The sequence below is a fragment of the Camelus ferus genome, chromosome 4, assembly GCF_009834535.1.
Source record: "Camelus ferus isolate YT-003-E chromosome 4, BCGSAC_Cfer_1.0, whole genome shotgun sequence".
NCBI classification, from domain to species: domain Eukaryota; kingdom Metazoa; phylum Chordata; class Mammalia; order Artiodactyla; family Camelidae; genus Camelus; species Camelus ferus.
The window spans coordinates 72,618,311-72,645,806 of record NC_045699.1 but is presented as its reverse complement, the minus strand read 5'-3'; the positions used below and the strand labels follow the sequence as shown (position 1 = coordinate 72,645,806).

At 56.2% G+C, this 27,496-nt stretch overlaps 1 protein-coding gene across 1 annotated transcript; it reads left to right on the top strand.

Annotated features, from left to right (window-relative positions):
- The first annotated feature begins 421 nt into the window (after positions 1–421).
- QSOX2 (quiescin sulfhydryl oxidase 2) lies at positions 422–26,970 on the top strand. The gene is given in 14 exon segments (XM_032478784.1): positions 422–783; positions 9,886–9,986; positions 11,458–11,506; positions 12,146–12,251; positions 12,392–12,482; positions 13,570–13,715; positions 14,570–14,704; positions 14,894–15,023; positions 17,169–17,291; positions 18,466–18,616; positions 21,872–22,060; positions 24,252–24,517; positions 24,519–24,643; positions 24,645–26,970. Coding segments are annotated over 14 exon segments (2,094 nt in total). The 5' UTR covers positions 422–449; the 3' UTR covers positions 24,793–26,970.
- The last annotated feature ends 526 nt before the right edge of the window (positions 26,971–27,496 follow it).

Sequence of the window (27,496 nt, the reverse complement as noted above, 5' to 3'; positions counted from 1 at the left end):
CTTAGACGTAAAAAATGACTCACTGCTTATCTGAAATTCACATTTAACTGGGCACCGTGAACTTACATTTGCTAAATCTGGCGTCCCTACCCAATGCTCGGGTTGGGTGGTCGGGGGATGCCTACGGAGGCGGTGAAGCGGATGGGGTGGGGGAGGGCCCTGGAGGGGCGGGGCCGAGAGGTGGGGCTGGAGGCGGGACCAGGCGCTCGGGGCGGGGCGAGGCGAGACTGGGAGCTCAGGGGCGGGGCTATAGGCGGGACCAGGCGCTTGGGGCGGGACGAGGAGCTTGGGGTCCGGGACCCAAGGGGCGCATGGGAGGCCGGGCCGTCACGTGGGCGGGGCTGGGGGCGGGGCCTGATCCTCGGCTGCGGGGGCGGGGCCGGGTGCGCTCGGCGCACGTGACGGCTGTTGCCAGGGTGAAAGGTCAGGCGCGGCGCGGCACTCCCAACATGGCGGCGACCGGGACGGCGGCCTTGACGGAGCACAGCCCCGGAGCCCTGGCGGGGACGGCAGCCCGAGTCCGGCGCCCGCCCCCGGCACGGCCCGCGCGGCTGCCCCCGCTGCTCGTGCTGCTGGCGGCGGCGGCGGCGGGGCCGGGCGCGGGCGGCGCGGCGCGGCTGTACCGCGCGGGCGAGGACGCCGTGTGGGTGCTGGACAGCGGCAACGTGCGCGGGGCCACGGCCAACAGCTCGGCCGCGTGGCTCGTCCAGTTCTACTCCTCGTGGTGCGGCCATTGCATCGGCTACGCGCCCACCTGGCGGGCCCTGGCCGGGGACGTGCGAGGTGAGGCGCGCCCCCGCGCGGGTCTCGACCCGGGCCGCGTGGCCTGGCTCCTGCGACTCCCGGATTCTTTCCTCTGGCTCGGGGCAGACTCTCAGGCCCTTTCCCCTCGCCCTACGGAGGAACCCCGTTTCCGCCCCTGGCCTGCACCGCAGGGTTTCCCGTATGACCCCCATGAGATCCTGGTGGCTGTCTAGGTCAGAATGACACGAACCCTTCTCCCCCAGTCCTCACTCCATCCCTCACTCCATCCTCCCATCATTTCCTAGCTCTCCAGATGCCTGGTTTTGAGTCCCTAAGAGCTTGATTACCCTCCCAGGCCTTTATTCTAGCACACCCCGTCCTCCGTAATTCCATGTCAGTGCCTGGAATCCTCATTCTTTGAGGACCCTATTCTAATCCACGTCCCTTTCCCTTTAAATCGTTCCTCATCCTCCTCTGGGTTGGATAGCTGAGCATATGGCGGATACTCAAAGTACCCACAACTTAGACGTCCATATATACTGGAGACTTCACCGCAGAAGCAAAAAACACCTTCAGAGCATTTTATTGGTTGGTTCCTTGTTCATAGACACGCAGTGTTTGATAAATCTGTCATCCACCAAACTTCTGGTAATGTTCCCACACTTAATTGACGTTTGGCACTTTAATCATGCTGCACATTGCTAATCAGTCACTAAGTTACTCGCTTGCTCTAAATGGCAGAGTTGTAGCAGGAGGGAGTTTGGCAGCAGCCCTCCTGCAAACTGGCCGTGCTTCACAGGGCAAAGTGAATTTACTCTGCAGTGGGAGCTGGTCCCCAGCAGGAGCGAGGTTTGGCAGGACTCTGTCAGGGGCTGAGCTGACCTCTAATTACATATTTCATTGGGCAGGAGAGTAACAAATTACTGGGCTCTCTTCCCACACCTCAGTTTTACATCCAACCCTGTTGTGACTTCCTCATATCTAAACAGATTGATAAAGAAACTTAAAAAAAAGTCTATATAGGTGTGTGATTGTGAATGATTATCTTTAGCTGCTTCTCATCTTTCCTCAGGGTGTTGGGGCCTCTTGATCCTGAAGGGCTTATTCTTTCGTCTTAAGTTTTCTTAAGTCCCTAGTATTCGGCACTGGTCAGAACTGAAATCAGAGATTGAGAAATGGACAGACAACTCAGGTTTCTTTTTAAGCCTTTGCTTTGACAACAAGTACTTTAATTAAACCCAGAGAACTGTGTTATTTGGTGGCGGAAACACAGATATATAAATTAAAGTGCAGGTAGCTCTGGCAGAACACTTGTCACCTATTTTGTGCATATTTTGATTTTTTTCAGTTTAGTGTCTGAAAATACAGAAGTTATAAACCAGGTTTGAATATTGTAAACCATCTCGTAGTCGAACCAGCATGGAAGGAGCCTTGAGAATTGTCCCTGGAACTCGGAAGGAAAGTTACTTTTGAAACTGAAACTAGTACAATCCATACCTGATGGTGTGATTAACTTAACTATTAACTAAATAAGATTATCTCACAAGAGTTGGATGTCCTCAAAGCAGGAAGAGCAAGTCTGAGATAGAAGGGAGTTGTGGCTGAAAGTGAAAAATAGCTGTGTCCTGAAAGACAGGGGAGGCTGGAGCAGGGGTGGGGAGGAGGGGGCTGTGGGGCGCCTAGGCAGGGGTCTTCAGAGCCAAACTGCCTGGGGGCTCCCTGAGCGCCAGCTCTAACTAGAGGCAGAGCCCTTGGCACTGGAGAGTGTTCCACTCAGGGTGTGCAGAGAGTGCTCACCTGGGGACTTGGTAGAAACGCACTTTGTCGGCCCAGCCCAGGCCTGCTGGATCAGAAGCTCTGGGTATGAGGCCCCACATCCTGTCAGCACAAGCCCCAGAGGTGGAGGATCCCTGTTCTCAGGGGACACTAACCCTGCAGGACACCTGCAGTGAAGGGCCCGTGGCCAAAAGAGACAGGAAACGCAGCATGTGACCTTCCCCTTGCGGTGTCTGCACTGAGAACTCAGTAAAGGAATCCATTACCCAGACGCTTGCCTCCCACGTGACTGACCACAGGGCCCTTCCTGGGCCTCATCTCAGTGAACTCCCTGTGGAGGGCTGAGAAGACCTGCCCTCCGCTCACTGAGGGGGCTGGTGTAGCGCGCTCTGCTCAGTGCCTTGCTCCCCGCCCTGGGCCCCACAGGGAGAGGCTGCCCATCGCCCCCACGCTCCATTCTGGGAGCAGTCCTCACTCCCATTGTCACCACTTTGGTCCTGGTCAGTCACTTGTGAATTGGGATGTCCAGTGACCCCCCCCCGGGGCATGCAGACCTTGGACTGGGCCCCCTTGGGAGCCTCTCCCACCCCTTCTGAAACACAGTGTCCCTCCAGCTTGCCCCGTCTGCCCTCCCAGTCTCTATAGCAGTGCAGCTTCTCCACAGTGGGTGGTTCTGGTACAGCCTCTGCTCCCAGGCTCGAGATGGCCTGGGGGAGGGACACTGAGCTAGAGGAGCATCTGCTTCCCCTGCTGTCCCCCCACCAGTGCCTCCTGACTGGCCTCATCCACTTGCTCAGAATGGGGTGAGAGCCCGAGGCAGCTCTGCAGAGGGTGGGGTTCCTCCCCGCTCAGCGGGGCCTCTCTGTTCACAGCCTAGAGGTACCTTCGTTTTTCTAAAAGATTTGGATTGAATTTTAGCTCTTCATTGACATTTTCAAGATTTTGAAAATGATTGCTTTTCCTTATAAGAAGGTGGCTTAACAAACAAAAACCCTACTGTTGGGTGTGGCCAAATGTCCTTCCAGTGTTTATGTAGCTCTGGCTTAGTCCTGTCACTTCTAAGTCCTTTGCAAAACAAAACCCTGCTGTGTTCCTGAAAATCCTTTTGCCTGGAGCTGTGACATTAGCTTGGTTTGTGACACCACCTCCTCTTGTGGTGGGAGCTGAGACATCTGTGGGCAGAGCCTGTGCCCCACCACCGGGAGATCTCTGAAATATCTGGGGAGACTTTCTCAAGACAAGGAGTCTCCCTGTCAGAGTCCCCGGGCCCTTGGTATCTCTCATTCTCTCTCTTGAAGAAGAGAGCCTCAGGGAAGCAGGGGCAAGTGTCCTCTAATCGGCCCCAGAATTTTTGGTGAGAGACTGAGTGAGCCGCAGACCTGGCAGGCAGGCAGGCACCCGCAGTGCACCCCTTTTCCTCCCTGGCATCCATGCATGGTCACACAGTTGGGCTACAGGCTGGTGGTGCCAGAGCCCGGGTGGCTCTCCCCGGCGTCTGTGAGGGATGGCGGGGTGCCCTATCCCTGCTGCCCGGCACTGTGGACTCAGTCTGGCCTCCCCTCGATCCCCTGCTGGTCTCGCTGTCAGTGTGGCCACAGGCATTGTGGACGTGAACTAGACCACCTGCCTGATGTTCCGCCCGGGTCATTACCTGTTCACTGGAAGGAGGGGACTGGGGAGGTGGGGTGTTGATGGCAGTGGGAGCTCACCTGGACCCTGGAGAAGAAGGCAGAGGGCACGTCCCCCATTATGGGCCAGAGAAGCCTGTGGCGGGCCTCCCCCCACACTGACACTTGTCTTTGAGATGCAGGCTTAGTTGTGACCATGTCTGGAGGGACACCACCACTGCGGGAAGCTCAGCGACACCGAGTGGAGGGACCGGGTCGTCGGTGCCGCCGCCGGCCCCGCCTGGGCTGTGAAGACGAGCTGGAGGCTCAAGAGCTTTCCTGCCTCGTGCCACAGCATGGTGATGCTCAGCCTCCAGCCACAGGGGGTGGTCAGCGTCCCTGGATTTGCCATTACCACTGAGCTCTCTCCAAGCCCATGGGACCACATGCAGCATTAGTTTAACCACACCGGGCGAACGCAGGGGACCCCTGAGGCCAGCTGAGGTGAGGCTGGACAGCGCGCCTGACCCGACGCCAGCCCTGCGTAACTTGTGGACGACACGTGCTCTCCCTGCTCGTTAGTGTGCGGCTGGTTTCTTCCCAGGCCTGTGTGTCCTAGACTGTGACTTGAACTTGGAGCTTACCTAAAAAGACCTTGGCTCAGCCAGGAAGGGGCCTGCGCAGGGGAGAGGACGTCCTCCAGCCACTGGAATGTGGAGTTAGAGACCCCAGCATCGCCCTGACTTCCTGAGGGTGAGGAGGCTGGAGTGGAGCTCAGCACTCAGCTGCATTCTTTTAAACCTGGGAGGTTAATTAACCTTTACAGTAATCATTTTCCAGAACGAATTGATGTTTGACCATAAATCAGACTTTTATAGACACTTTACTAGAACTGGAAAAGTAATGGTGAAAAGTTTAATCCTGTTAGGTTAAATGATATAGTTAATTGGCCAAGAAGCTTGAAATAAATTTTGGTCCACTGTATGTAGAAACTTGATTATTTCACAAGTTTTTTTAAGCTTCTGGTACTAGAAATAGACAGGCTTATGAGCCGGTGTGAGGAGTGGGCACGCGACCTGACTTCTGCTCCCTGTGGGCGCCCCCGGTGGCCTCCCTGCCTCCCAGCTGGCTCTCTCTGCCCCTGTGTTTAGTTGGGGGTGGCCAATGTCCTAAAAGCGGGCGATTGGCATTTGGTTCGGAGCGGTTTTCTCCTTTGTGTGATGGGGTCCAGACAGGTGGGAGAGGCAGGAGGAGGGGAGGGGACAAGCTGAATGAGGCAGATACCCTGAAGCTAAAGCTTTGAAACGGTTTGCTTTTTAGTTGATGAAATACACTGTCTCCCTTTTGTGCTGCACTGAATGCCGTCCATCTGCTGGCGCCTGTGTAACCGAAATTCTCCCTCATCTGCCTCCTTCCCCAGCCTCCCCGCCTCGCCTCGCACAGGCCGGCCGTCTTACAAAGACAGACAAAGGCGGTGTGAGGCGTCCCCGTGCCCTGCACCAGGCTGCCCTGGAGTGGAGCCCTGCGGACTCAGGAATCCCTGGGGGCTGGGAGGGGGCTGGCCCTGTTCGTGCCCCAGTGCCTCTGACTCGTGCTCTGTGTTCATTCGTGCGCGTCTTGGAACGTGTTCTGAGGGCTTCCCTTGCCCACAAGTCCTGGGGTAGGCGTGGAACGAGACGGGGAAGGTCCCCGTCTGCCTGGAGCCTGTACTTCGGAGGGGAGGCACGGACAACGAACGGAAAAACAAGCAACATGAGGCAGTTAACTGGCGGCGATGGGTCCTAGGAAGGCGAGCAGGACGGTTGGATTGGCACCTGGGCAGTGCAGGGAGGGCTCAGGGCCGCTGAGTGCATGCTCACTGCATGGAGGGGCAGCAGGTGCGAAGGCCCAAGACAAGCAGTACTGTCCACATTGGAGGGTGGAAAGGGGCCACAGCTGCTCCAGCTCTGGCGGGGATCAGCGGCTCCAGGCTCTCCAGCCGGTAAGCCGTGCTGCTCCGGACTCACCTCCTGGGGTGGGACAGGTCGGGATCTGTGGTGTCGCTGGCGCGTTGTTTCCAGGGCGTAGCTGCCTTCCTGTTCCGGGCCAGCCCCTGCCCGGCGGGCTGGTTCTCTTCTACACCCAGCTGTAAGAGACACTGTTTAAAACTTGGAGCGGTGGCAGAGAGGTGGCCTTTCAGTGGCACGCTGGGCGTTGTCCCACAGGCTCCCCAAGGGCTTGTTCCCCAGGGGGTGAACCTGTTCAGTCTCTGTGAATTCTGGGCTCGGGCTAGGGCTGCTTTTAACTCACAGACCTCATCCGCCGGGGACGCCGGGCCCGTGATCTGGTGGGAAGAAGGGATAAAATAAAAATGTTGAGAAGACAAGGATAATGTGTTTTTCAAAAAAATTGATTCTCTGTATATTTAAAAAGGCCAAATGTCATGCGGGGGCTTTTTAAGAAGTTGTTTGAGGAAACAGTGGCTTTATTCCACACGTGACCGTCTGAGGGTCGGAGGAGCACACGTTTGGGCTGCGGCGTCGGAGGTGGACTGAGTTTGAAGAGACAAGTGTCTTGGTCCGGAGGCGGCAGGACAAGGGGAGATGCCGTTAAGGCTCGGCCCCCGTGAACGTGCGAGCCGGACCCCCTCCTGCTGGTGTCTGCCCTGCGGGCCCGAACAGTGGACGGTTCCTGAGTCTCCTCGCCCATCGCATCCTGCCCGTTTCACCAGACGGAACCCCACCGCTCGTGCCTTGGTGAGGAAGCTTCGTACGCTTCGGTTTGGAAGCAGGCCTGAGGGGGGCTTTTATGGCTGTTGTGACTGCCTGGGCAGGGGGTCGCGGAGGGGCTCCCTAAGGGGGTGACGTTTATGTGAAATTAAAGAATGCAGCCAAGCATGGGTCGGGGCAGTGTCCACCCAAGGGGTTTGTCCTGTGTGTGCTGGGGACAGGGCCCTTCCAGGTGGGGATGGGGTCATCGGAGCTGGCTGGGGTGGCCAGGGTGGGGGCACGGGTGCCAGGGGCCTGTTTTGAGGCCTAGCCCTGCTGAGTCTGGGGAGCCAGTGCTCTCGTGGACCGTACTGGGCTCTTCAGCACCTGTGGTTCTGTGCTCGGGGCTGTGGGGCCGCCACGGAGCCATTTAACTAGGGCTGACCACACTCCTACCACCACATGTGAAACCAGAGTATTCCTGCTTTGTCCAGCGCTGTGCTGGTTCTAGAGGGTGTGATCCTGGCCTGGGGTCAGAGTCTGGCTTCCAATTCCCCAGCAGCTGTTCTGCTGGGTGCTGTTTGCAGCCTCCTACCTGGGAGCCCCAGGCAGGTGCAGACAGAGAAGCAGGACACATGGCCGGCAGTGCACAGACGCGTGACACATGGTCTCCGCGAGTACCCTCAGGTTCCAGTTTTTTTAAACGTTTATTTTTATAACTAACACACACTAAGAAAAATCTGAAAAAATAGAAGAGTAGGACCAAGTCCCACCATGGAAACCAAGTCCTAGTGGACACCTCTGAGCGTTTTCCTCCGTCTTTTTTCTTTTTCTGGCTGGCCCCCTCGTGTGCCTCCTGTCAGCTCCTAGGTGGTCTTCCCCTTTCTTACGCGCTCTCTGGGCAGTAGAGAGCTGAGAGCCTTCTTAAAGTGTGGAGTGGAAATTCCCAGTAAGCCCTGAACCCCGCATTTGTGAGCAAGGGAACAGGTAGCAAAAGCGCGAGGGGCCTGGGGGTGGGGGGGCCCGCCGGGCGGAGGGGACTGCCCGGGCCGGGAGACGGTGCCACTGCTCACGCCGTGCTCGGCTCTGCACCTGCATCTGCTACACCAACGGGATGAGAGTATTAACTGTTCTTCCCGAGTTCCTGGTAATCTGAGATCCAGGAAGATGAGACCTGTGATTCGGGAGGCTTCTGTGATTTTTTTTTCCATCCATTTAAAATGGCCTCGAGACAGGAGCCGGCTTCCCAGAGGCCGCAGAAGTCATCAGGTGTGAGAGACGGAGCGTCATTGTTGTTCTTTTTTTCACTTGATCCTTTGCATTATATTACTATTGGTAAATACTTTTTATAGTTACAGAGGAAAACAGCATGTGTTTTTAAGTAAAAGTGTTATATTAGTAGGAAAAAAGCAATTCTTACATTGCTGATACATGTAAGCCTTCGTGTCTGTATAGTACTTAATGCTGGTCAGTGTTTTCTCTCTCCTGGAAATGGTTTAACTGTAGCCTCTGTAGTTCTAGGTCACAGCAGTTTGCAGAGAAAACCCTTCTCATGGGATTTATAACTGAATGACTGGCTTGGAGTGGTGGTGTCCTATGGGAACTCCTCAGTCTCAGGGACAGACAGTTGCAGGCTCCCACTCAGGACTCACGGGACTGCAGGGGAAGATGAGCAGGGCTCGCCAGGTCCCTGGCCCTGTTCCCTCAGGCTGGGCCTGCCTGGGGGTCTCTCTGCTCCCTTGTGTGTCTGCAGAGGCGGCCAGCTTGTCCCGCTTCCCCAGCAGGCTGTCCCCTGCAGGCCCAGAGCCAGGGAACGAGTGGGAATCTTACTACCCCAGAGAAACAGAGCAAATCTCTCAGAGGAAATGTCACCAGTTGCTTCCAGAGGCTGCTGGGGTTGCTGTCCCTTTGAAGCCGATGACTGAGAGAGACAGGCCCTGACCCCTGTGTAGCACGTTTCAGGGTCTCCGGCACGCAGGCTCCTCTGTACAGAGGCGCCCCCGCCCACCATCTGGCCTGCAGCCATCGGGACTTAAAGTGCTGGGGGGAGTCATTAAGAAGGGAGGCCGCCTGAGGTCGCCCACCTCCTGGTGGAAGCCCATCACACCACCTGAGAGCACATCTTGAAACCTGGATCTCGGGCCACGTGTCTACAGAAAACCCGGGGCAGGGGTGCAGTTGTGAAATCCAGACAGTGGGAGACCACGGGGTGGAGGACCCACCCAAGGCCCCACCAAGTCGGCCTTGCTTGGACCTGATTCCAACAGAGCAAAAATGGGACAGTCAGGGAGATTTAACTCCTGACCAGGTGTCTGTTGCTGTTGCAGTGTTTGTCTGCCTTGGCGTGGTCACGGCGGTGTGCTTGTGCCCGGGGGGGTGGTCTCACCTGGCAGGGGCCCTGCTGCTGGGCTGTGTGGGAATGACTGGCCATCGGAGGCGGGCTGAGCACAGTTCGGAAGTGGCCGAGGATTTGAATGAAACAAGCTTCCCTGTGAGCTGGTTAACGCTGCTGTTAAAGATGGAAAAATATACTAAAAACTGCTCTTTTCTACTCCCAGGAGTGGCAGCCGTGTTTGAGGGTGTGGGAAGGGTCTCGGAAAGTGCTAGAAACCCTTTCTCAGTGTTTTACACATCTGTGTCTTTGACTTGAAAGTCCAGTGACCAGTTACTGCCTTGCTCATTTGAGTGAACGCTGGGAACATTCAGCTACACAGCCTGGACCACACGTGTCTAGTTGGTCTCGGATGCTGGCTTGGTGTCCCTGACGAAGGGCCAACTTGGGGCCAGTGACAGCCCAACGGCAGCTCCCGGCACTTTCATCCATCGCGAAGTCGTTTAAAAGTTAGGAGCCCGCCACGTGGGGCCTGCGGCATGATTTGCAGAGTCAGCAGACAAGGTTTGCTGTATCGTCGTCAGCCGTGGGAGACGCACCCACCCCAGCAGTGGGAGTTCTGTCTTCTTCCCTGGCCCAACACGGAACGTTCTGCGCGGGGATGGGCTGGATGGATGGCTGGCTGTCAGGGTGGGGCTGGGGGGCCAGGAGCACTGACATTCTCGCTCCTGCTTTTCAGACTGGGCCGCCGCCATCCGTGTTGCCGCCCTGGACTGTGCGGAGGAGAAGAACCACGAGGTGTGCCGCGCCTATGACATCCACTTCTACCCCACCTTCCGGGTGAGCACCCGCCTCTCCGCACGGCTGTCTCTCTGTGGGACACGGACGTACACACACACACACACACACACACACACACACACACACACACACACACACACACACACAGCTCCTGCTCACAGCAACAAGGCAGGAGGTGCGGGAACATCGGGGACCTGCCATGAGAGCCAATGTGAGGCTGTGCTCCCTGCATCGCCACAGGGTGCTGATGGGTCTGGGTCCTGGCACGTGCCTGGCATGGGCTGGCGTGAGCCTGGCATGTGCCCGGCGTGAGCTGTCGTGCCTGCCCCACAGACAGGCATGTACCCATCTCTTCCACTAGGGGGCAGAGGGTCAGCTGGAATCAGAGAAGCCCATCCAGGTCTGAGTGTCTACGTGTGTGCAGCCGTGTGTCTGCACACGAGCGCATCATGGTGACATCACATCTCAGAAAAGAGGCAGGGCCTTTGGAAGTCACCTCTAAGGAAGCTTCGAGACCCCATTCCCTAAAATTGCGTGCTCTGTGTGACAGCATCAGACGCTCATCCCCGCGGTGTCCTAGCCGCAGCCGCGCACCTGTCGCCTGGACAGGCCCCAGCCCCACCGGGTGACCCTCCCTCGAGTCCCTTGTCACTGTCCTCTGGCTTCCTAGTCCGAGAGCTTTATGGCGTTGAGTGTGCTCCTGTTTTGTTTTGTTTGGACGTCACGCACGGGGTGCTGTGCTGGGTGTGCTTGGGCCCCTCTTGTACTTAATAGGACATTGCTGAGAGTCACCGCATGTTGGGTGTTGGTTCCCAAATGGCCCCTGGGTGCTGGCTGCCCAGTCCACTGTCCCTTGCCGTCGCGGGCACCGGGCTTCTGTGTCCTGTGGCGTGTGGTGCAGGCCTGGCGTGCAGCACTGGGCCCTCCCTGCGGACTGGGGACAGGGAGCAACCACGTCTTCCATGTGTCGCCCCCTCTGTGTGTGTCGTTCGTCCTCCGTCCTTTTGGCTTGTTCGTGCTCTGCTCACTGATGTACTGAAGTTCTGCGTCTTCTCGACACTAGTCCTCCTTCGGTTGTGAGCGTTGGGGGTCTTCACCCAGTCTGTGACTTTTTCCACTGTCTTCAGCATGTCTTGTAATGAAGGGTTTTAACTTTCATGTAACATCCTTTCCTTCTGCTCAGAGACACCTGACCGTGGGTTTGTGTCACTTGAGCTGACATACCATCGATGTGTTCAGCACTAGGAGCCATTAGGGGAAGCCCTGCGGGGTCAGAAACTGTGAATGACAGAATTCTGGTTGGTACCAGGCCCCCACTCGTGAATCCGGTGGGAACGCTAGTGTCCACAGGTGCGCAGAAGCACAGGGCTCGCCGTCGGTAGTGTAACCTTCCCGGAGGGAAGTAACTAAACCTCTCCAAGCCTGTGGTCGTTTTGTTCCTTAAAGATTCGGCGTTTGCACAGACACCAGGATTGGCTGTTTCTGATTGGTTCTGTGTTTTTCTTCTTAGTATTTTAAAGCATTTACGAAGGACTTTACAACTGGAGAAAACTTTAAAGGTAAATTCGTAAATGTTGTATTTTACTCGTACATTGCTCCCCTCTGAGATAAATCTGTTACAGTGAGTCTAGGAAACGCTCCCGACGGGACCTGTCCCTCTGGCGTGTCCACCTCAGCACCAGCCTCCGTTCTGTCCTCTAAGGGTTCAAACGCTCATAGTTCCAGTGAGAAATTTTTACTTTGTGCTTTGCCTTCCTTGGCAGATACAGTGGGAAAATTTTCTTTATGTCAACTTTCTCACTGAAAAAAAAAATGTGTGGCAAAGCATACAGATCACAAGTGCCCTGGATGAATTTTTGTGAATGAGCCCCCTTCCCTCCCCCTGGGGCCCCTGCAGCCCACAGGTGATGCCGTTTTACATCAGAGACCAGTCTGCTAGTCTCTGAACTTGGACTAGATGGACATGCGCATGTGGCCTCTGTCCGTGCTGTGTGTTGGGCGGGGGGCTTATCTCAGAGACCACAGGTCCCTGTAGCTCACCCGGTCCCACGCTGGTCGCCCTGAGGTCTCCTGCCACTTGAATCCACTGCCCTGTGCACCACTTGGGACCGACAGGCCCCCAGGGCTCCCTGAGCAGCTCGAGTAACGTGCCGGGTGGGCACAGCACACTTGGCCATGATGGTGGGTGCTCCCCACAGGGCCCGACCGAGAGCTGCAGACAGTGAGACAGACAATGATTGACTTCCTGCAGAACCACACGGATGGAAACAGGCCTCCCGCCTGCCCGTCTCTGGACCCCATTAGGTGTGTAGTTCTGTTTAAAAAAAACCTGGCATGTTAGAAGTTGAATTTAATTTTGTAAAGTGGAAACTTGCAATAAGTGACATGGGTGCTGGCATATGATGGCCTTGAAAGCACTAAAAGCCTCTTTTTCCCTTAAAAAGGCCCAGCGACATTCTCTCCCTCATTGACAACCCCGGCGGCCGTTACGTGGCGGTTCTGTTTGAAGGCAACAGCTCCTACGTCGGACGTGAGGTAGTGTGTCTGCGTCCCTTGCCGCGCCGGCTCTGGAATTGGACTGCCCGTAACGATACCGACACCTTCTTCCATCTGATTTGTTGTGTTCACGTTTTTCGTTCTCATTAATTCTTGGAATCATAGTTTGTGCTACTCAGCGAATTCACTGGTTTGCAGAGGACACTGTTGGAAGGGGGGCTTTCCTCCAGGGGTAAAAGAGAAGCAAGTCCAAGTGTGGCCTCGTCCCAGGTGTGGGGCCGGGAGGTGCTCCCCTCAGACTCCGTCCGTTGGACAGGCCTCATCCTCCTCGTGGGCGTTTTTTATTTCTTGGGCATTATTATCAAGGCTTTTTTCTTTGCTATGTTTGAACTCCCAACTCTTGCCAGATTCAAGAAGCTGTAAAACGTTGTTTTTGTCATGAAACTCCGTTCTGCTGTCCTTTCACGGGTGTGGGTCTGAAGCCTTTGCCTCTGGCAGAGTCCCAGTAAAATCCCGGCACCAGAAGCCAGGCTGGAGGATGGTTCTTACCCACGCTCTTCTCGGGACTTGGCGCAGGGTGCCTGGTCTCTCCTTGTCTCTGCTGCCGGCCTCGCAGCCGTCGTTAGCTCAGGGAGGGCGGGCGGGAACGCATGGGCCCGGTGGGAGCTTTGGCCAGTGCACGCTGGGGCAGGAGGCCTCAGGTGCTGGCGACCCAACCTCTGCACTGTGCTCGCGCCCTCGAGTCTGGTGGAGACATGGAGCCACCTTCTAGGTGGCGTCAGTGCCAAGGGGATCCTCGTAGGGGGCCATAGGAGCCCCCGCAGCGGGGCCCAGGGTCCCCCCCTGCCTTCCCTGAGCTCACTGATGTCGGGAAAATGACCCAGGGCTCCTGCGCACATGGACCGGGTGTGCGATCTAAGTGAGACCGCAGTTTCTGCCCGTGGGCTTCTCATTCAGGTGCCTTAAAGTGAGACAGGAACAAAGATGTGAGAGATGGTCTGGCTTGTAGAGTTGCTGAACTTAGATGTTGTTTCTGGTTTCTGTAAGGAGCTGCTTTTGTCAACGTACTGTTTCTTGAGAACACTGCCGTCCACGGAGAAGATGACCGAACTTTCTCATTATCCAGGTGGCTTTAGACCTGATTCCGTACGAGAATGTCGTGGTGAAGAGAGCGCTGAATTCGGATAGAGCCTTCCTGGGGAAACTTGGTGTTTCTTCTGTTCCCTCCTGTTACTTGATTTACCCAAACGGGTCACACGGACTGGTTACCGTGTAAGTACTGTTTGGCTCCAGGAGCATTTGCGATGCTACCTAGCAGCCCGGACACCCTCGAGTGTGGGCACACACTCCTATCTGTGCTGGCCCCGGGGCTAGCCCCTCCCTCCAGGGTAGGGGTGGACTGGCTCCAGACCTCACGATCCGCTCGCCTTGCTGGGACCAACAGAAATCATCAAAATGCCATTTGCCTCTGTGTGGGGTCCTGTGTACCCCTAAGGTGAGCTCGGTTGAGAAGTACGCTGGTTGAGTGCAGGTTGGGGGACCATCACAGGTGGGAAGGTAAGGGACCTCCTGGAGCCTGAGCTGCCTGCCCTGGTCCCCAGCCTTGCTCCCAGAAGCCCCGGGCCAACTGAGCCTGCGTTCCCAGAGTACTGGTGAGGTGCCACATGTGTGGACCCAGCAGCGAGACGGGTGTTCCATCTGCTTCCCTGGCCCGACTACCAGACGCACATGCAAAGCTGGCAGACAGGACAGAGGCTCTTAGGCACGTTGAGAACCACAGTTTGAGTACAGCTGATGTTGGCAGATACTCACACCAGGCCTTCCTGTCCCCACCGAGCAGCATGATCACAGTGCTTGTCACACCTGTAGCTCAGGGACCTGTGGATTTGTCTCACGTCCTCAGGTTGGGGGCCAGCTCCCTGAGGCCCAGCTTTGCCACGTCCTGCCCTCACTGCCCCAAATACCTGCAGTAAATGCCCACAGGACGGCCAGGCCGGGAGGTGTGGGTCACCCTCCAAGTTACGGAGGGTGGGCTGTTCTGAGCCCTGTGCCAGGAGGTGCCTGAGTGGCAGGCACCAGCCGAAGTGCCCTGGCTCTGAGGCCGCCCCACCCTCCCCTTTCTGCAGTGGGAAGCCGCTCCGATCGTTTTTTTCCTCTTATTTGAAGTCGTTGCCAGATGTGAGGAAAAAATCGCTTTCGCTGCCTGAAAAACCAAGCAAAGAAGAAAACCCTGAAGCCGCGGTTTGGAGGGAATTCGACAGGCAAGTGCTGCTCTTGGCTGAGGCTGTGGGGGATGGCCGTGGGGGCCACAGCTGGTCTGTAGCCCGCCGCCCGACAGCTCAGGGACCCTCCGCGTCTCCATGGGGTCATGCTGGGGTGGGGCAGGGAAGGGGGAATTTATGTGAGGAGAAAGGTGGGTTTTCACCTGACTTTGTAACGTTTCCTCCTAGGTCAAAGCTGTACACGGCGGACCTGGAGTCGGGGCTGCACCAGCTCCTGAGGGTGGAGCTGGCCGCCCACAAGTCCCTGGCTGGGGCTGAGCTGCAGACACTGAAGGATTTTGTCACTGTCCTGTCCAAGGTGCACGGGCATCCACTCTGGTCCGCGGAGGGAGTCTCAGGGATTTTTGCTTCAAGGGTGGGGGACCCAGGCCGACCTGAATGAAATCGGGGCCCTGCTCTGCAACACTACCCCCAGCACTGCAGTCACCGGTTCCTGCCAGGTGCCTTACCCTGCCGCGAGCCCTGGGGACGTGGCAAGCATGGAATCCCTCCCTGCGTGGAGACACTGCGTGGTGGGGGTGTAGGGCCACCAAGCACTCAGAGGTCAGGGGCAGGTACTGCCTGGGGGCTTGGTTCAGAGGGGAGTGGGTGGACGGGGGAGGCCTGAGCGACCAGCAGGATGAGAAAGGGAGTGAGGGGGAAGCAGGGTGTAGGGGGGAGGCCCGTGCACTTGGGGGTGGAGGAGAGGTGGGTGTAGGTGGGTGTTTGGGGCGGGAGACCGCTGTGGCCCCACGTCGGTGTGCTGGGGGCCCCAGACTGGGCCAGCACACACACCTTTAGCAGGTGGAGCAGGTGGCGGTTGGTGTCTAAGCTGAGGTTCAGAGGATAGGGGCTGTCGGGGTTACATTCCTGCTGAGAACTCAGCTCCAGAGCTAAAAGTCCAGGGCTCGTGGTCTTTTTCTTGGCCCAGAACTCCTATGCTGAGAGGAGCTTTGGGAAGCAGGTTGCGTCCCAGGGGACGGACCGAGCCCTTTTCTGTTGGCCCAGCAGCCCCATCTAGCCTTGGCCCTGCTCCCACCTATCGGCCCCCTTTGCTCCTGCTGCTGCCTCGGGGAGAGACTACTGCCAGGGGCCACCCTTTCCTGTACCTCGACCTGAGTTGCTAGTTGCGATCTGGGAGCTGAGAAGGCCTCATTTTGAATGTTTCCCTTGCCGAATGTGCGGTCGCTGACACGGGGATTCCTTGTCAACGCTTTGGCTGGTCAGAGCTCACTTCCACAGCATGGTGTTTGAAAAAGACTAAGGAGATGCAATTTATGTTTAAAGGAATAATGAGTCGCTTCGTGTGTTTCAAATGAATGAATGGAAACCGTTAGACAGCCTTCCCCACCATGCCCCTCAGGGTGCAGAGATCTCCAGCTGTTCTCAGTCCTTTGAAAAGTGCCTGCGGGTCTGCCTGTCACGTGACCCTCGGGCCACGGGCCATTCCTATGCCAGGTCATCCAGCTGTTAGGACATCGGGGTGCGTGATCTCTCTCCGCCCACGTCTTTGTCCTCATTTCAGTGGCGGGTCACGCTGGGGGGCCTCCTTGTGTCGTGGAGCCTGTAAGTCAGATCAGCGTTCAGTTATTCTTAGTAATTTTCCTGAAGTTTACATAAAACTTAAAGTTAAATGCTGGCAAGTTGATGATGGCGCTTTGTGTCCCACGTGGGAAAAAAACAGGTTTTGCGGAGTGGAGAATGTGATGTTTCTGCTCTAGCTGTCCATTTCAGCATCTTTCATAAAGTTTCAGCTCATGTTTCTAAGAGCTTCTTCAGCGACCTTTATTTTACAAAGTGAATTGGTGGCTCCTGATCGAAGTTCTCACAGAAGGACCGCAGCACCGCTGAGATCGGGGGACTGGATGCTTCTAGATGCGTCTCTGAGCCGCTACGGTGCCGCCAGCCACGCAGCTAGAAGTGTCAGTGTGTAGTTAACCAGTAGATTGCACCTTGCTGTGTAGAAGCCTCAGTGGTGCGCGTGCTCTTCTAGATAGTGACACCGAGACGGCGAAGGGGGAGGCCAGGGGGTGTGTCGGCAAAGCGCGGGGTTGGCGTGAGTCACCACAAGGGGCGTGGAGTAAACGGCCAGCGACGTCGGGAAGGACCACGAGGCCCTTAACAACGCGATCAGTAAGGCACCCGCTGGCTGTGTCACTGTCTGTCATTGCGGAGTGGCTGCCCAGCGGGAGGACGCGCTGCCGTGACTGACTGCGTGGGTGGTAGGAGAAGGAAAGGGCGCCACCACGTCTTCCTGGGAAGGGGCAGCCCCCCGGGGCCCCTCACCTGTGTTCTGGAGAAACTCATTCCTCCAGGGACCCCCACTGCCATTCTCCGTTGAGGCCCCAGATGGGTTGGAGCCCCTGCCCCCCTCCCTGGTGGGTCTGTGTCGGGACAGGCCTGGTCTCGGTGTCTGGGTGGCACCTTCCTGAACGTTCCCTGAGTGTGGGTCCTTCTTGCTTAGCTGTTCCCTGGGCGGCCGCCGGTCAGGAAGCTGCTGGAGACGCTGCAGGAGTGGCTGGCCACCCTCCCCCTGGACAGGATCCCCTACAATGCCATCCTGGACCTGGTGAACAACAAGATGCGGGTGAGAGGCCCCTCCTGGAGCTTGGCGCGCCCTGCCACTGCCCGCTTTCCCCTGTCTCTCACGCCCTCCTGGCTCTGCCCATCCAGTGTTCACGGCCACCTCCCGTCGCCCCCGTGCCCTGGGCGGTCCGTTTAAGGACCGGCCACCAGACACGAGCTGAGACTGCCATCTTACAGAGGTGGGAGGTTTACTCGGGCAGAGTAGTGCTAGGGTTGTTTTTTTAATTTTTAGTAAACACTTCTAGATCTTATACCTAAAACACTGGGAAAGATGACACGTTCATCAGGAAGCATGGCTGCGCTGGTCAAGTTGCTGTGCAGGCCGTTCGTGGAGGGGGGGCTCTGGCTGTCATCTGCGGCCACAGACTCAGCAACTCGCTAGATCTGTTCCCCGAGGTCACTCTTGAATCGCATGCTCGCCACGTGGGGGCGTCCTGCCTGATTTTGTCTGCCTTGCGGATCCTCTGTCGTGTGACCCTGAGCTGGAGGTGGTTGCGGTGGACCTGAGCCGGGTGACAGGGAAGGTAGCCGAGAGCGGAGAGCTCAGACCCACAGTGAACAGGCCTGCGCAGTCGGCCTGCGGGGACCGGGCAGCAGGGTTGCCTGAAGTCCTTGCAGCCTCATTAGGCCACTGGCTCTCTGCTCCTCCAGTGAAGGTCCTATTCTTTCCGGCCAAGAGTTGTTTGACAGTCAAAATTTATTATTATTAGACTTCTCCTGTGAATTTCATCATAACTAATTCTAATTTAAAAGGTGGGTGTCGGGGGGAGGGTATAGCTCAGTGGCAGAACGCGTGCTTATCACATTCAGGGTCCTGAGTTCAATTCCCAGCACCTCCATTGAAAAAAAAAAAGAAAAATTTTTTTTAAAAGTGGGTGTTCTTCATGCTTAATGGTGCTAATTCATCAGGATAAAGATGAGCTTTTCCCTTCTTCTCCCTAAAGACTGGAAAAGAACAGGCTACGTTTCCATCTTTTGAGAATTCCTTTCGTAATACAGAGTTCTTTCTCTTTTGTTTGGTATTGGGTCTGGGTTCACATGCGGTGAGATGAAGTTGATGAAGTTTGGGGAAACGTGCTCCCAGCGAAGCCACCACCCAGTCAAGGCAGAGAGCATTCACCAGCTGTTTTTAAGTTTAAGAATTCAGCTCTCTCTTCTTCTTTTCTCCCCCCTAGATCTCTGGAATACTCCTTGCTAGCCGCATAAAGTGGGTCGGATGTCAGGGAAGCTGGCCGGAGCTGAGGGGCTACCCGTGCGCGCTCTGGAAGCTGTTCCACACTTTGACCGTTCAGGCCGGGGCCCACCCAAAAGCGCTGGACGGCACAGGTGAGCTGTCCTCACGCGGCCGCCTGACGCACTGACATGCTGCTGCCTGCCTGCTGAGGGCTGTCGCAGGACGCGCAGAGGTGCATCTTGCTGCGGAGGGTGACGCGTCTTTGGGGGTGCCCCTAGGATCCCCTACTGAGGAGGGTGGAGGTGAGCATGTCTCCTGGAGCTCCGCTCCCCGCCTGCGCCAGCTCTGGGTGCCGAAGCATGGATCCCCACCTTGACCCCAGCACGCGCCTGGCCGGCCTGTGGGCCGTGAGCCACATAGGAGAACGAGGAGATGCTGGCCAGGAGCGTCTCTCGGGGTTCACGCCTTTTTCTTGCTTTAAAGAACTTGAGAAACGTATTTAGAGAGGTATATTATTATCCCTCGTTTCTCACAAATCACCCCAGAACTGGCAGCCTGGAACAGCTCAGGGTCGTTGTCTTGTGGCCTGTGGGCAGGGGCTCGGGTGTGGCCTGACGAGGGCCTTCTGCCTCAGGTTGCCCCCCGAGCCTGCAGGCAGGGCGTCAGCCGGGGCTGGGGTCTTGTCTGAAGGCTCAACTGGGAGAGGACGCCCTCCCCGTGCTCAGTCACCACGCAGGGTGGCTTTGGGGTTCAGGTCTGTGCTGGCTGTTGGCCCAAGGCCACTCTTGTTCCTCGCCTTGTGGCCTCGGAGGCAGCTGGCTTCGTCAGAGCCCTTCCTGGTGTGACGTCCATCACTTCTGCCGTGTTTTGTGTGTGGGAAGGGAGCCACCAGGCCCACAGGGGATGTGAGGGTGAGGGCCACGTTTTATATCCGACACAACAAGCTAAAAAATGTGCTGGACTTGTTGATCCTCTTTGGACTGTGTTGTGTGTACGCCTCCCAATTTAATCAGGGCCCTGGCAGCCATGAGCATGTTGGAGAATATCTTTTAGTTTTGTTTTCTCAATCACTCAGCTTCAGTACTTTAGTAATGTCTGTATAAGTTGAAGGTGGAGTCTTTGGACTCACACGTTCCAATATTCCTTCCAGTGAAATCACAAAATTCTTTTACAGTTATCTTTTGCTCTGTAACAGACTAACCTCAGATGCTATGGCAGGAAATGTCCAGTGTTTTATTTGCTCATGATCCTGGGGCTCAGCTCTTTGGGTGGGCTCCACTGGTGGCAGCAGGCTGGTCTAGACTCAGGTCAGACTCCCACAGGCTGGCCCCTGCCTCCCGCGTGGTGGCACCACATCCAGGAAGGGCCTCTCTGGGCCTCGACCCCAAGAGCACACGGCTCCACTTCCCACCACGTCCTGTTGGTCAGATAGGTCTCGTCAAGCCTGGAGTCCACCTGTCAGGGAGAGAAGCAGCAAGTCCATTGTAAGGGGGCATGTGACATCTTTGGAAATCTGTCCCACCCCCGGCTCTCCTCAAGGTGACATTGCATTTCCACCCTCCAGGGGTCTTGTGGGAGAGAGATGGGCCTTAAAGTGAAAATTCGTTTAATAAGAGTCATACAGGAGAAAGTGGCATATTTTCAGAAGAAACCTCGGGGTCCCTTGAACAGAAAGTGAAATCAGAACGTCGACACTGCCTGATTTAGAGCAACTCAGACTGTTGGAACCCACTTGTGGAACGTGAGCCCCGGGCCTGGGAGCCTTGTGTTTACGTGGGGAGGCTCTGCCGAGAGGAGAGGAGCGCTCGGAGGGCGGTGTGGCGGCAGCAGGGGAGGAGGGCGGCCCAGGGCACGCTGTGGAAACATCGCAGAACTGACGTCGTACAGGCGGCAGAGCGACAGGGCGCGCGGTCAGAGAGGTCTTGAGGCTCTTTCCCTTCGTGGGTGTAAATTGAAGCAATATCCGAGGGGCCTGTCTCACGCTGAGAGAATTGGGTCAGACTGAGACCGCCGGATTATGTCTTGGAAGGTTTTTCCTCTCCTTATTGCATGTTTAAACCCCATCGACTAAAAAGCCTGCCGCGTCCCCTAATCCCCCACAGGTAGAGGTTTATGGTTCTTGTCCACTTTAAAGATTAGGGTGGCCCTGGGTGTGTGGTGGTTTGGTGGAGAAAGAGAAAAGGAGGATTACCGAGCCGAGCGCGGCAGATGTCGGCCGGAGGCAGGGCCGGGCGAGCGGAGCCCCGGCAGCAGCCAGCATGTCCTTAGCGTGGGCACGTGGTCTCCCTGGGTGCCCTCGGCTGCCCGCTGAGAGCCAAGGGGAAGGGGGCGGAATTCGGGGTCTGGGTCTCCCCTGAGCGAAAGAGGCAGGGCCGCCAAGGCGGAGGCCCGATGCGGACTCGCCCTTCGGGGCTGCGCTCCCAGACCACACTGCACACAGACCACTCGGGCTGCTGTTGAGGCGGATTCATCCCCTGGAGCCACGTCTCTCCTTTTTCCAATTATTTTGCTGCATTTCTTTTAATGCTGACACTTAATCTGTTTTAATCTCATGGGTCTCTTATTTGGATGCTCAATCCCCCGTATTAGTTGTCTGGACAGGACTGCCAGTCCAGCCCTGTGCACGTGCCCCCTGCAGTTTGTCAGGGGTTCTCCTTCCAGCGCAGTGCTGGCCGCATCCTTCTGCTGTCGGCTCTGTGTTTCCGTATCGTGGTGTCAACTGTCCATGTGGCTGGTGGGGCTGGAGAGTTTCCTCACACGGAGAGGCCCAGGCTTGCAGAAACAGAGCGGCTTCATCGGCCAGCCGGCCGTCCGTTCTGGGAGGAGCCCTGGAAGCTGACCAGTCCGTGACCAGCACTACCTGGTCTCACAGAAGATCAGCCCAGCACAGGGCTGGCTGGGCGGTGGGCCCAGAGGCACTTCCTAAGGCCATGTTCACCTGTGAGCTTGTGTTTTGCAGGGATTTCAAAGCGGAATGACCACACGTTTAGAATGAGTAGCTGCCCCTCCCCGGCACCAGCCTTTGGGGTTGCTTGTAACCAAGAGAGATCACACCTGGGAGGCGGACCCCGAGGCAGAGCCCTGGTCTCTGGGCCGTGCAGCTGAGGGTTCCTTGCAGTCATGCCACTGGCTCATTTCCCTGAGCGCCAGCACACTTCCCAGAGCGGGTCCTGCAGCTGGACCTGGGTGACCGTCTGTATGATTGGCACAGCGTCTCGACATTAAGCAGCCATCTCCTGGTTGCTATAGGCGTCCAGAAGGTGCTGGTCTCTTTCTGTGTCCTTGTGCAGAGGTGGGGGCCTGTCCCATGTCCCATGTCAGGCACTCAGCCCTTTCCTGGCTCCCAGCGCCCCCCAAGCCTTGTGCTTCTAGCGCAAACAGCCTGACATGCTTGGGTTCCTCTGCAGGTTTTGAAGATGACCCCCAGGCAGTGCTGCAGACCATCAGGAGATACGTCCACCTCTTCTTTGGGTGTAAGGAGTGTGGGAAGCACTTTGAGGAAATGGCCAAAGAATCACTGGATTCCGTGAAAACCCGAGACCAAGCAATTCTCTGGCTTTGGAAGAAACATAACCTGGTCAACAGCCGCCTGGCAGGTGAGCAGAAGCCACACCGAGTGGCCTGAGCCTGGGAGCGGAGGGGCCAGCACATGGTGGGGGAGGCCAGCCGGCCCGAGCTGTGGCCGGCGGGGTCGGCAGCACCGCACACACAGTGACGGTGCTTGAGCTTCACCACTGTAGTCGCTGCCTGCCCGCCACGGACCAGGCTCCCAGCTGGGTCGCCTTCCTTGGTCAGACAGTCATGGCAACCTTGGCCAGGGAGCTGCCGAAGACAGCAGCTGTTCCCAGGCTGCCAGCTTCCCTGGCTTCCAGGCTGTTCTCACTCAGGGCTCCCGGCTGCATGGGACAAATGTGTGTCTCTTTTCTCCCCTTGGTGGCCCACTAGGTGCCAGGGTAAATCTGACCCTGTAAGAGTTGGCAAGTAAGTAATTTTCAGTAAGGAATTTCAGCGTCATTAAAAACTCCCCTAAGACCATAAACCAAATGCCTCAAAGTGGTTTTGTTTAAAAAAACAAAAAACAAAAACTAGGGCGGGTGTATTTTCTCAGAGTTAAGTAATTCAAACTGTTCCTAAATCAGTGGCAGATTAAAATTAGGCTTAAAAATAATCTACTGAGAAATAAATCTTAATAGAGATGAATAGAAAATGCCACTAAACTATTGGTCTTTATTTAATCCACTGTCTTATAAAAACATTACAACTAAAGCACTAAAGAGAATTGGTTTTTCTTTGCTCTCGGAGCTGACGGCTGCAGCTCGGGTCACGTGGTCGAGGCACCTTGTGTCTGCTAGGATTTGTCCCTCGCCTTCAGCTGCAGGCTAAGGCACTTCAGTGGTGGCCCTGGTCCAGAGCTGTCTCCATGTCCAGGGTCCCAGGCCCCTCCCCCACCCCTCCCCCTGCCTCTCCCCACCCCCCGCCTCCTTTGCGCCTCTCAGAGGGCCGCAAGGTTGTCCAGGCCCCGCAGCGCTCTGCCGCAAAGCAGCCTGACGAGACTGCAGGTCTGGGGCTGCTGTTGGCCCTGCGTCGTGCTGCAGCAGAATGCTTCTGCAGCCTGTGTAACTGTCACTCTTGAGGCTCTGAATGGCCCCATCGCCCTCAGCCCCACCTCTAGCCTCTGGATTGAGACCCAAACTCCTTGGAGGCCCCATCACCAGACCTGGACCTCCCCATCCACACAGTGCAACCTCGGGTGCCCCCTGGCAGCTCCACTGTGTCTTGGTGTATGTGTCCAAACCCCCCACCAGACACCAGCCCAGAAGAGGGGCACCCGGGCAGTGGGTGGTCTCCCAGCTCCTGCACGGCCGGAGGAGAGCATCTCTGCTGAGCATGGGTCCCCCAGGAACCTCACAAAGTGATTTCCTTTACGTGTACTTCACCTCCAGGAGCACTTGGAGGGCAGCCAGGTGTCCCCAGGTCAGGTTGGGCTACTCCGGGAGCCACAGTGCTACGTGCCACGTGTGTGTGAGCTGGTGGTCCAGCGGGCTGTCAGAGCATTGCGTGTGTGACAGAAATGCAGCCAAGAGTGTGGGGGCCTTAAGGTCTTGCCCCCAGACATTGGCTGGTGGCCCGGCGTGTGTGCTGACGGAGGGAGGGGAGGAGTGAGCGAAAGTGGGGGCAGGTGGGATCATCGCAGCCTCATATGCCAACAACGGGAGTGTAATTGGACTTTGTGGAGGGCTGATGAGCAGTTATGTATCAAAAACCGTAACGGTGTGGGTCTTCTTGGAATCACACCCCACATTCAGACGTCCTCAGGCAGGTGTGCAAAACTGTGTCCACTGCGGAGCAGGTTCCCCGGCCGTCCTCATCCCTGGCAGGGATCAGTCGTAAGGCAGGTGCACACTCAGCAGAGACGCTGTGGCTGATGGATATTTGTCATGCGGGGCTGTGTCGCCAGCTAACGGCCGGTCCTGTTAAACCCACGGGCCTGCTTGCACGTGTGGGAGAGGCTGGCTCCGACATCTCACAGGCCACCCCAGGGCAGAGCAGGGGAGGTCTGCCTGTCCGCACTAGTGAACCCCTCGCTCCTGGAGTATCATCCAGAGATCCTGAGAGAGCTTGTAGGTGCTGAGGAAACACCTGGACTGTGAGTGCCCAGGGCGATGCTCCGGGGCCTGTGTGGGCCGGGGCCTCAGGCTCACCTTCAGGGGAGGGAGGAGGAGCAGGGATGGGCAGGCAGGTCATCCGAGGCCCCTTCACAGTTGCCCTTCCTCCTCTTTCTCCCAGGCCATCCCAGTGAGGACCCCAAATTTCCAAAGCTCCCATGGCCCACCCCGGACCTCTGCCCGGACTGCCACGAGGAAATTAAGGGCCTGAACACCTGGAACGAAGGCCAGGTCCTCCTGTTCTTGAAGCAGCACTATAGCAGCCACAACCTGGTGGACATGTACGCTGCGGACCTGGGAGACGCCGGCGAAGGTGCCCCAGCCGGGGGCGAGGAGCGGGAGGGGGGCCACGCTTCCCCGGAGCAGCCCCTTGGAGAGCGAGGTGCCTGAGAGTCTCCGCCTACCCAGCGTGCTACCCCCCAGACTCCACCTGTCGGAGGGGTCGCACCAGGGACTGGCCGCGAAGCTGGAGAGTCTGAGCGCGGCCGAGAGCCGTGCAGAGGTGGCCGCAGGCCTTTCTCGGGATGGGCTTCTCCAGCCTGGACATGAGCCTCTGTGTTGTGCTTTACGTGGCCTCGTCCTTGTTTCTGATGGTCATGTACTTTTTCTTCCGGGTGCGGTCCAAGCGGTGGAAAGTCAGGCATCACCACCTGTCCGTGTAGGACTTCGGAGACCACGGAAGCGCCTTCAGAAAAACCCGCAGCTTTACTCTTAAGATCAGGGATTCTATCAGCGTCGGACCCGGTGTCACACTGACAGCACCTTCTGCTTCCATGTCTCACTCTCAGACGCCCTTCCTGCAGGGGTGCACCTGGCACATGGCATGGGGCTGTTGGCATTCCTGTCACCCTCCGTGGGCACCTTTCACAGACCCCAGAGCAAAGACGTCTCTGTTTTTACTCTTCTAGGTTTAAAAATGGAAGTAGAAGTCCAGGCCCCACGAACAGGACTTTTCCCAGCTACCTTCACCTCAAGTCAGTAGACCCCAGGCCTCGCTTTGGGACTTGGAGAAAACCCACTTTCTTTCCCCACCAGGGGCCCTTTCAGACGCCTCCCCTTCCTGGCTGCTCCTTGAAGCCAGTGGTTCTCAGTGATTCACTCGTGTTTGTGCTTTTCAGCTGCTTGGTTGTTCCTGCTCGAAGCGAGAGAACATCTCAGTGGGCGCTGAGGCTGCTCAGGACCAGAGAAGAGGAGACCCTGAGTGGTCTCCGTTCTCTGCAGACATGTAGATGGGAGTGTGAAGGGGAAGGAAGAGCCCATGGGCTTGTGGGACAGGGTGGTGGCCCCTTTCAGTCTGCAGAAGCGCTCCCTTTGTTTGTTAATCTGGTGTCGGGGGAACTATAAGTGAATCCAGTCTTCGGTCCAGGGGGCAGACCTGCCATAGGTGCTGTGACTGAAGGTCTGTCCGTGGGAGGGGGTGTGTGTCGGGGGGTCTGCTTCTTCGGGATCTCTGAAGGGGCCCTTGGTTCTGTGGTGTTCGTCCAAGTCCCTGCAAGGGAGCTCAGTGAGGTGGGAGCCGGCGGCTCCCGGAGGGGCAGACTGTGGTCTTGCTGGTGCCCTTAAGGCCAAACTTCATTTGCCTGAAGCTCTTTTACCAAGAGTCCTGGCACTGGGCCTTGGTCCCCTAGGCTTGGATGATTAACTTTTCTAACACTTAATGGTTTTTAACACATTATTTGTAAAATCCCAAACATTTAGAAGTAAATCTGCCTCTGAAAAGGTAAACAAAGAAACAGACTATGGCTAGGAACATTTCCATTGAGATTCTCTGTGGCTATTGGTTTGTCTCACAAGCTCAGATGTACCCACTCGCCTATGGGTATGTGTGTGTGTGTAAGTGTGCGTGTGTGTGTGTGTGTGTGTGTGTGTGTGTGTGTGACTATGATGGTCCTATATATTGTGTCTCCCATTCTGCCTATTCCATACTCCAGGTGTTTACCAAGTCCAGCTGTCCACATGGAGTATTAAGTGACCGCTGTAATACTGGTGTTACCGTGGCAGCTGGGGGAAAGTGGACAGCTTCATGGTCACCTTCAGTGGGAAGCGTGGCAGTGAGCAGCCTCCGTGGGGGATGTGGCCTGGAGGCCTTCCGGGCAGGGGATTCGCTCCTGAGTCTGCTGCATCACTTCTCTGCCACGAGAGGTCTCTTGTTTGGCATTTTTTTAACCCCTAGAAGCCTGTCTGTCTTAAAGCCCAGGAGCTTGTCTTCATGGCTAAGTTGTGTGCCTGGGTTATTGAAGACACCTGTTGCTTTTCAACTTGAGAAAACCGGGCAGATTTACCAAGTCCAAAGGGAAATACTTAGAATTGTTCATGAAACTGCCTTCTGGTTCATATCGAATGTCTTTTTCTCCCCTAAAGTAAGTTTCTTTCCACATGAGAACTGGGGCAGTGTTGCAGTGTATCTTGTCACTTTACAAAACCCAGTTGAAGGGCGATGTTGGCTTTTGAAGTTTGTGATAGTATTACAGTTTGAGGGGCACGGTTTTCATAGGCTGTTCGTGGTCAGGGAGAGGATGTGCCAAGGTGGCCATGAACCTGTGTTTCTTGTATGACTGTGAGCACAGTCACGCGTGGCCTGCCCAGAACTGGATGCTCCCTCTAGGCAAGGGTTAAGTTCTGTTTGCTAAAGTTGTAAGTATTGAGACTAATGAATATAATAGTTTGGTAATTTAAATGTATATTTATTTTTAATGGAAGGATTTCAATTCGAAAGAGGCTAATTGACATGGAACTGTCAGGGAAATTTGTTAACCTGCAAAGAAAGTGAACATTTTATATTTTAAAGTAAACTATAATGTGCACATTTTAAAAATAAATAAATCTGTTGTTTGAGAAAACTGTAATTCTTTTGAGATGAGAGCTCTACCAGTGATTGGTGTCAGGTGGCGGGGCTGAACGAAGCCTCCTTTCCCTTCTCATGTTTATAGACGGCATATCTGAAATTCTAGAATTTCGTGTATTGACCAGAGGCTTTTTGGAAGACAGCCCAATGGTCAGGTGGAAAGGGAAAGATGGGAAGTCAATGACAGATGATCCTGGGGCTGATCTAGACCGAAAGCTCCGGACAACACCCTTCGTTCTGCCATGGGTGAAGGAAACGTGAATCCTGCGGAGACCGCCCTCCTCAAGTTTAAGGGAACCTCTAAGGACCCCCAGGTGAAGTGGGCCACCAGCCCACACTCAGTTCCAGACATCAGCTTTTACTGGGCGCAGTTCTCCTAGGCCACACCTCTGCCACCAGATCTGACTGCCCCAGTATTGCAGTCGGCTGCCACATGTGCCTTGTGTCTGTGGCTTCACCCTAACAACTGTTTGCTGTAGTTCCTGTGAATTCACCTTCCTAGCTGGGCTGGGTCTAGGCCC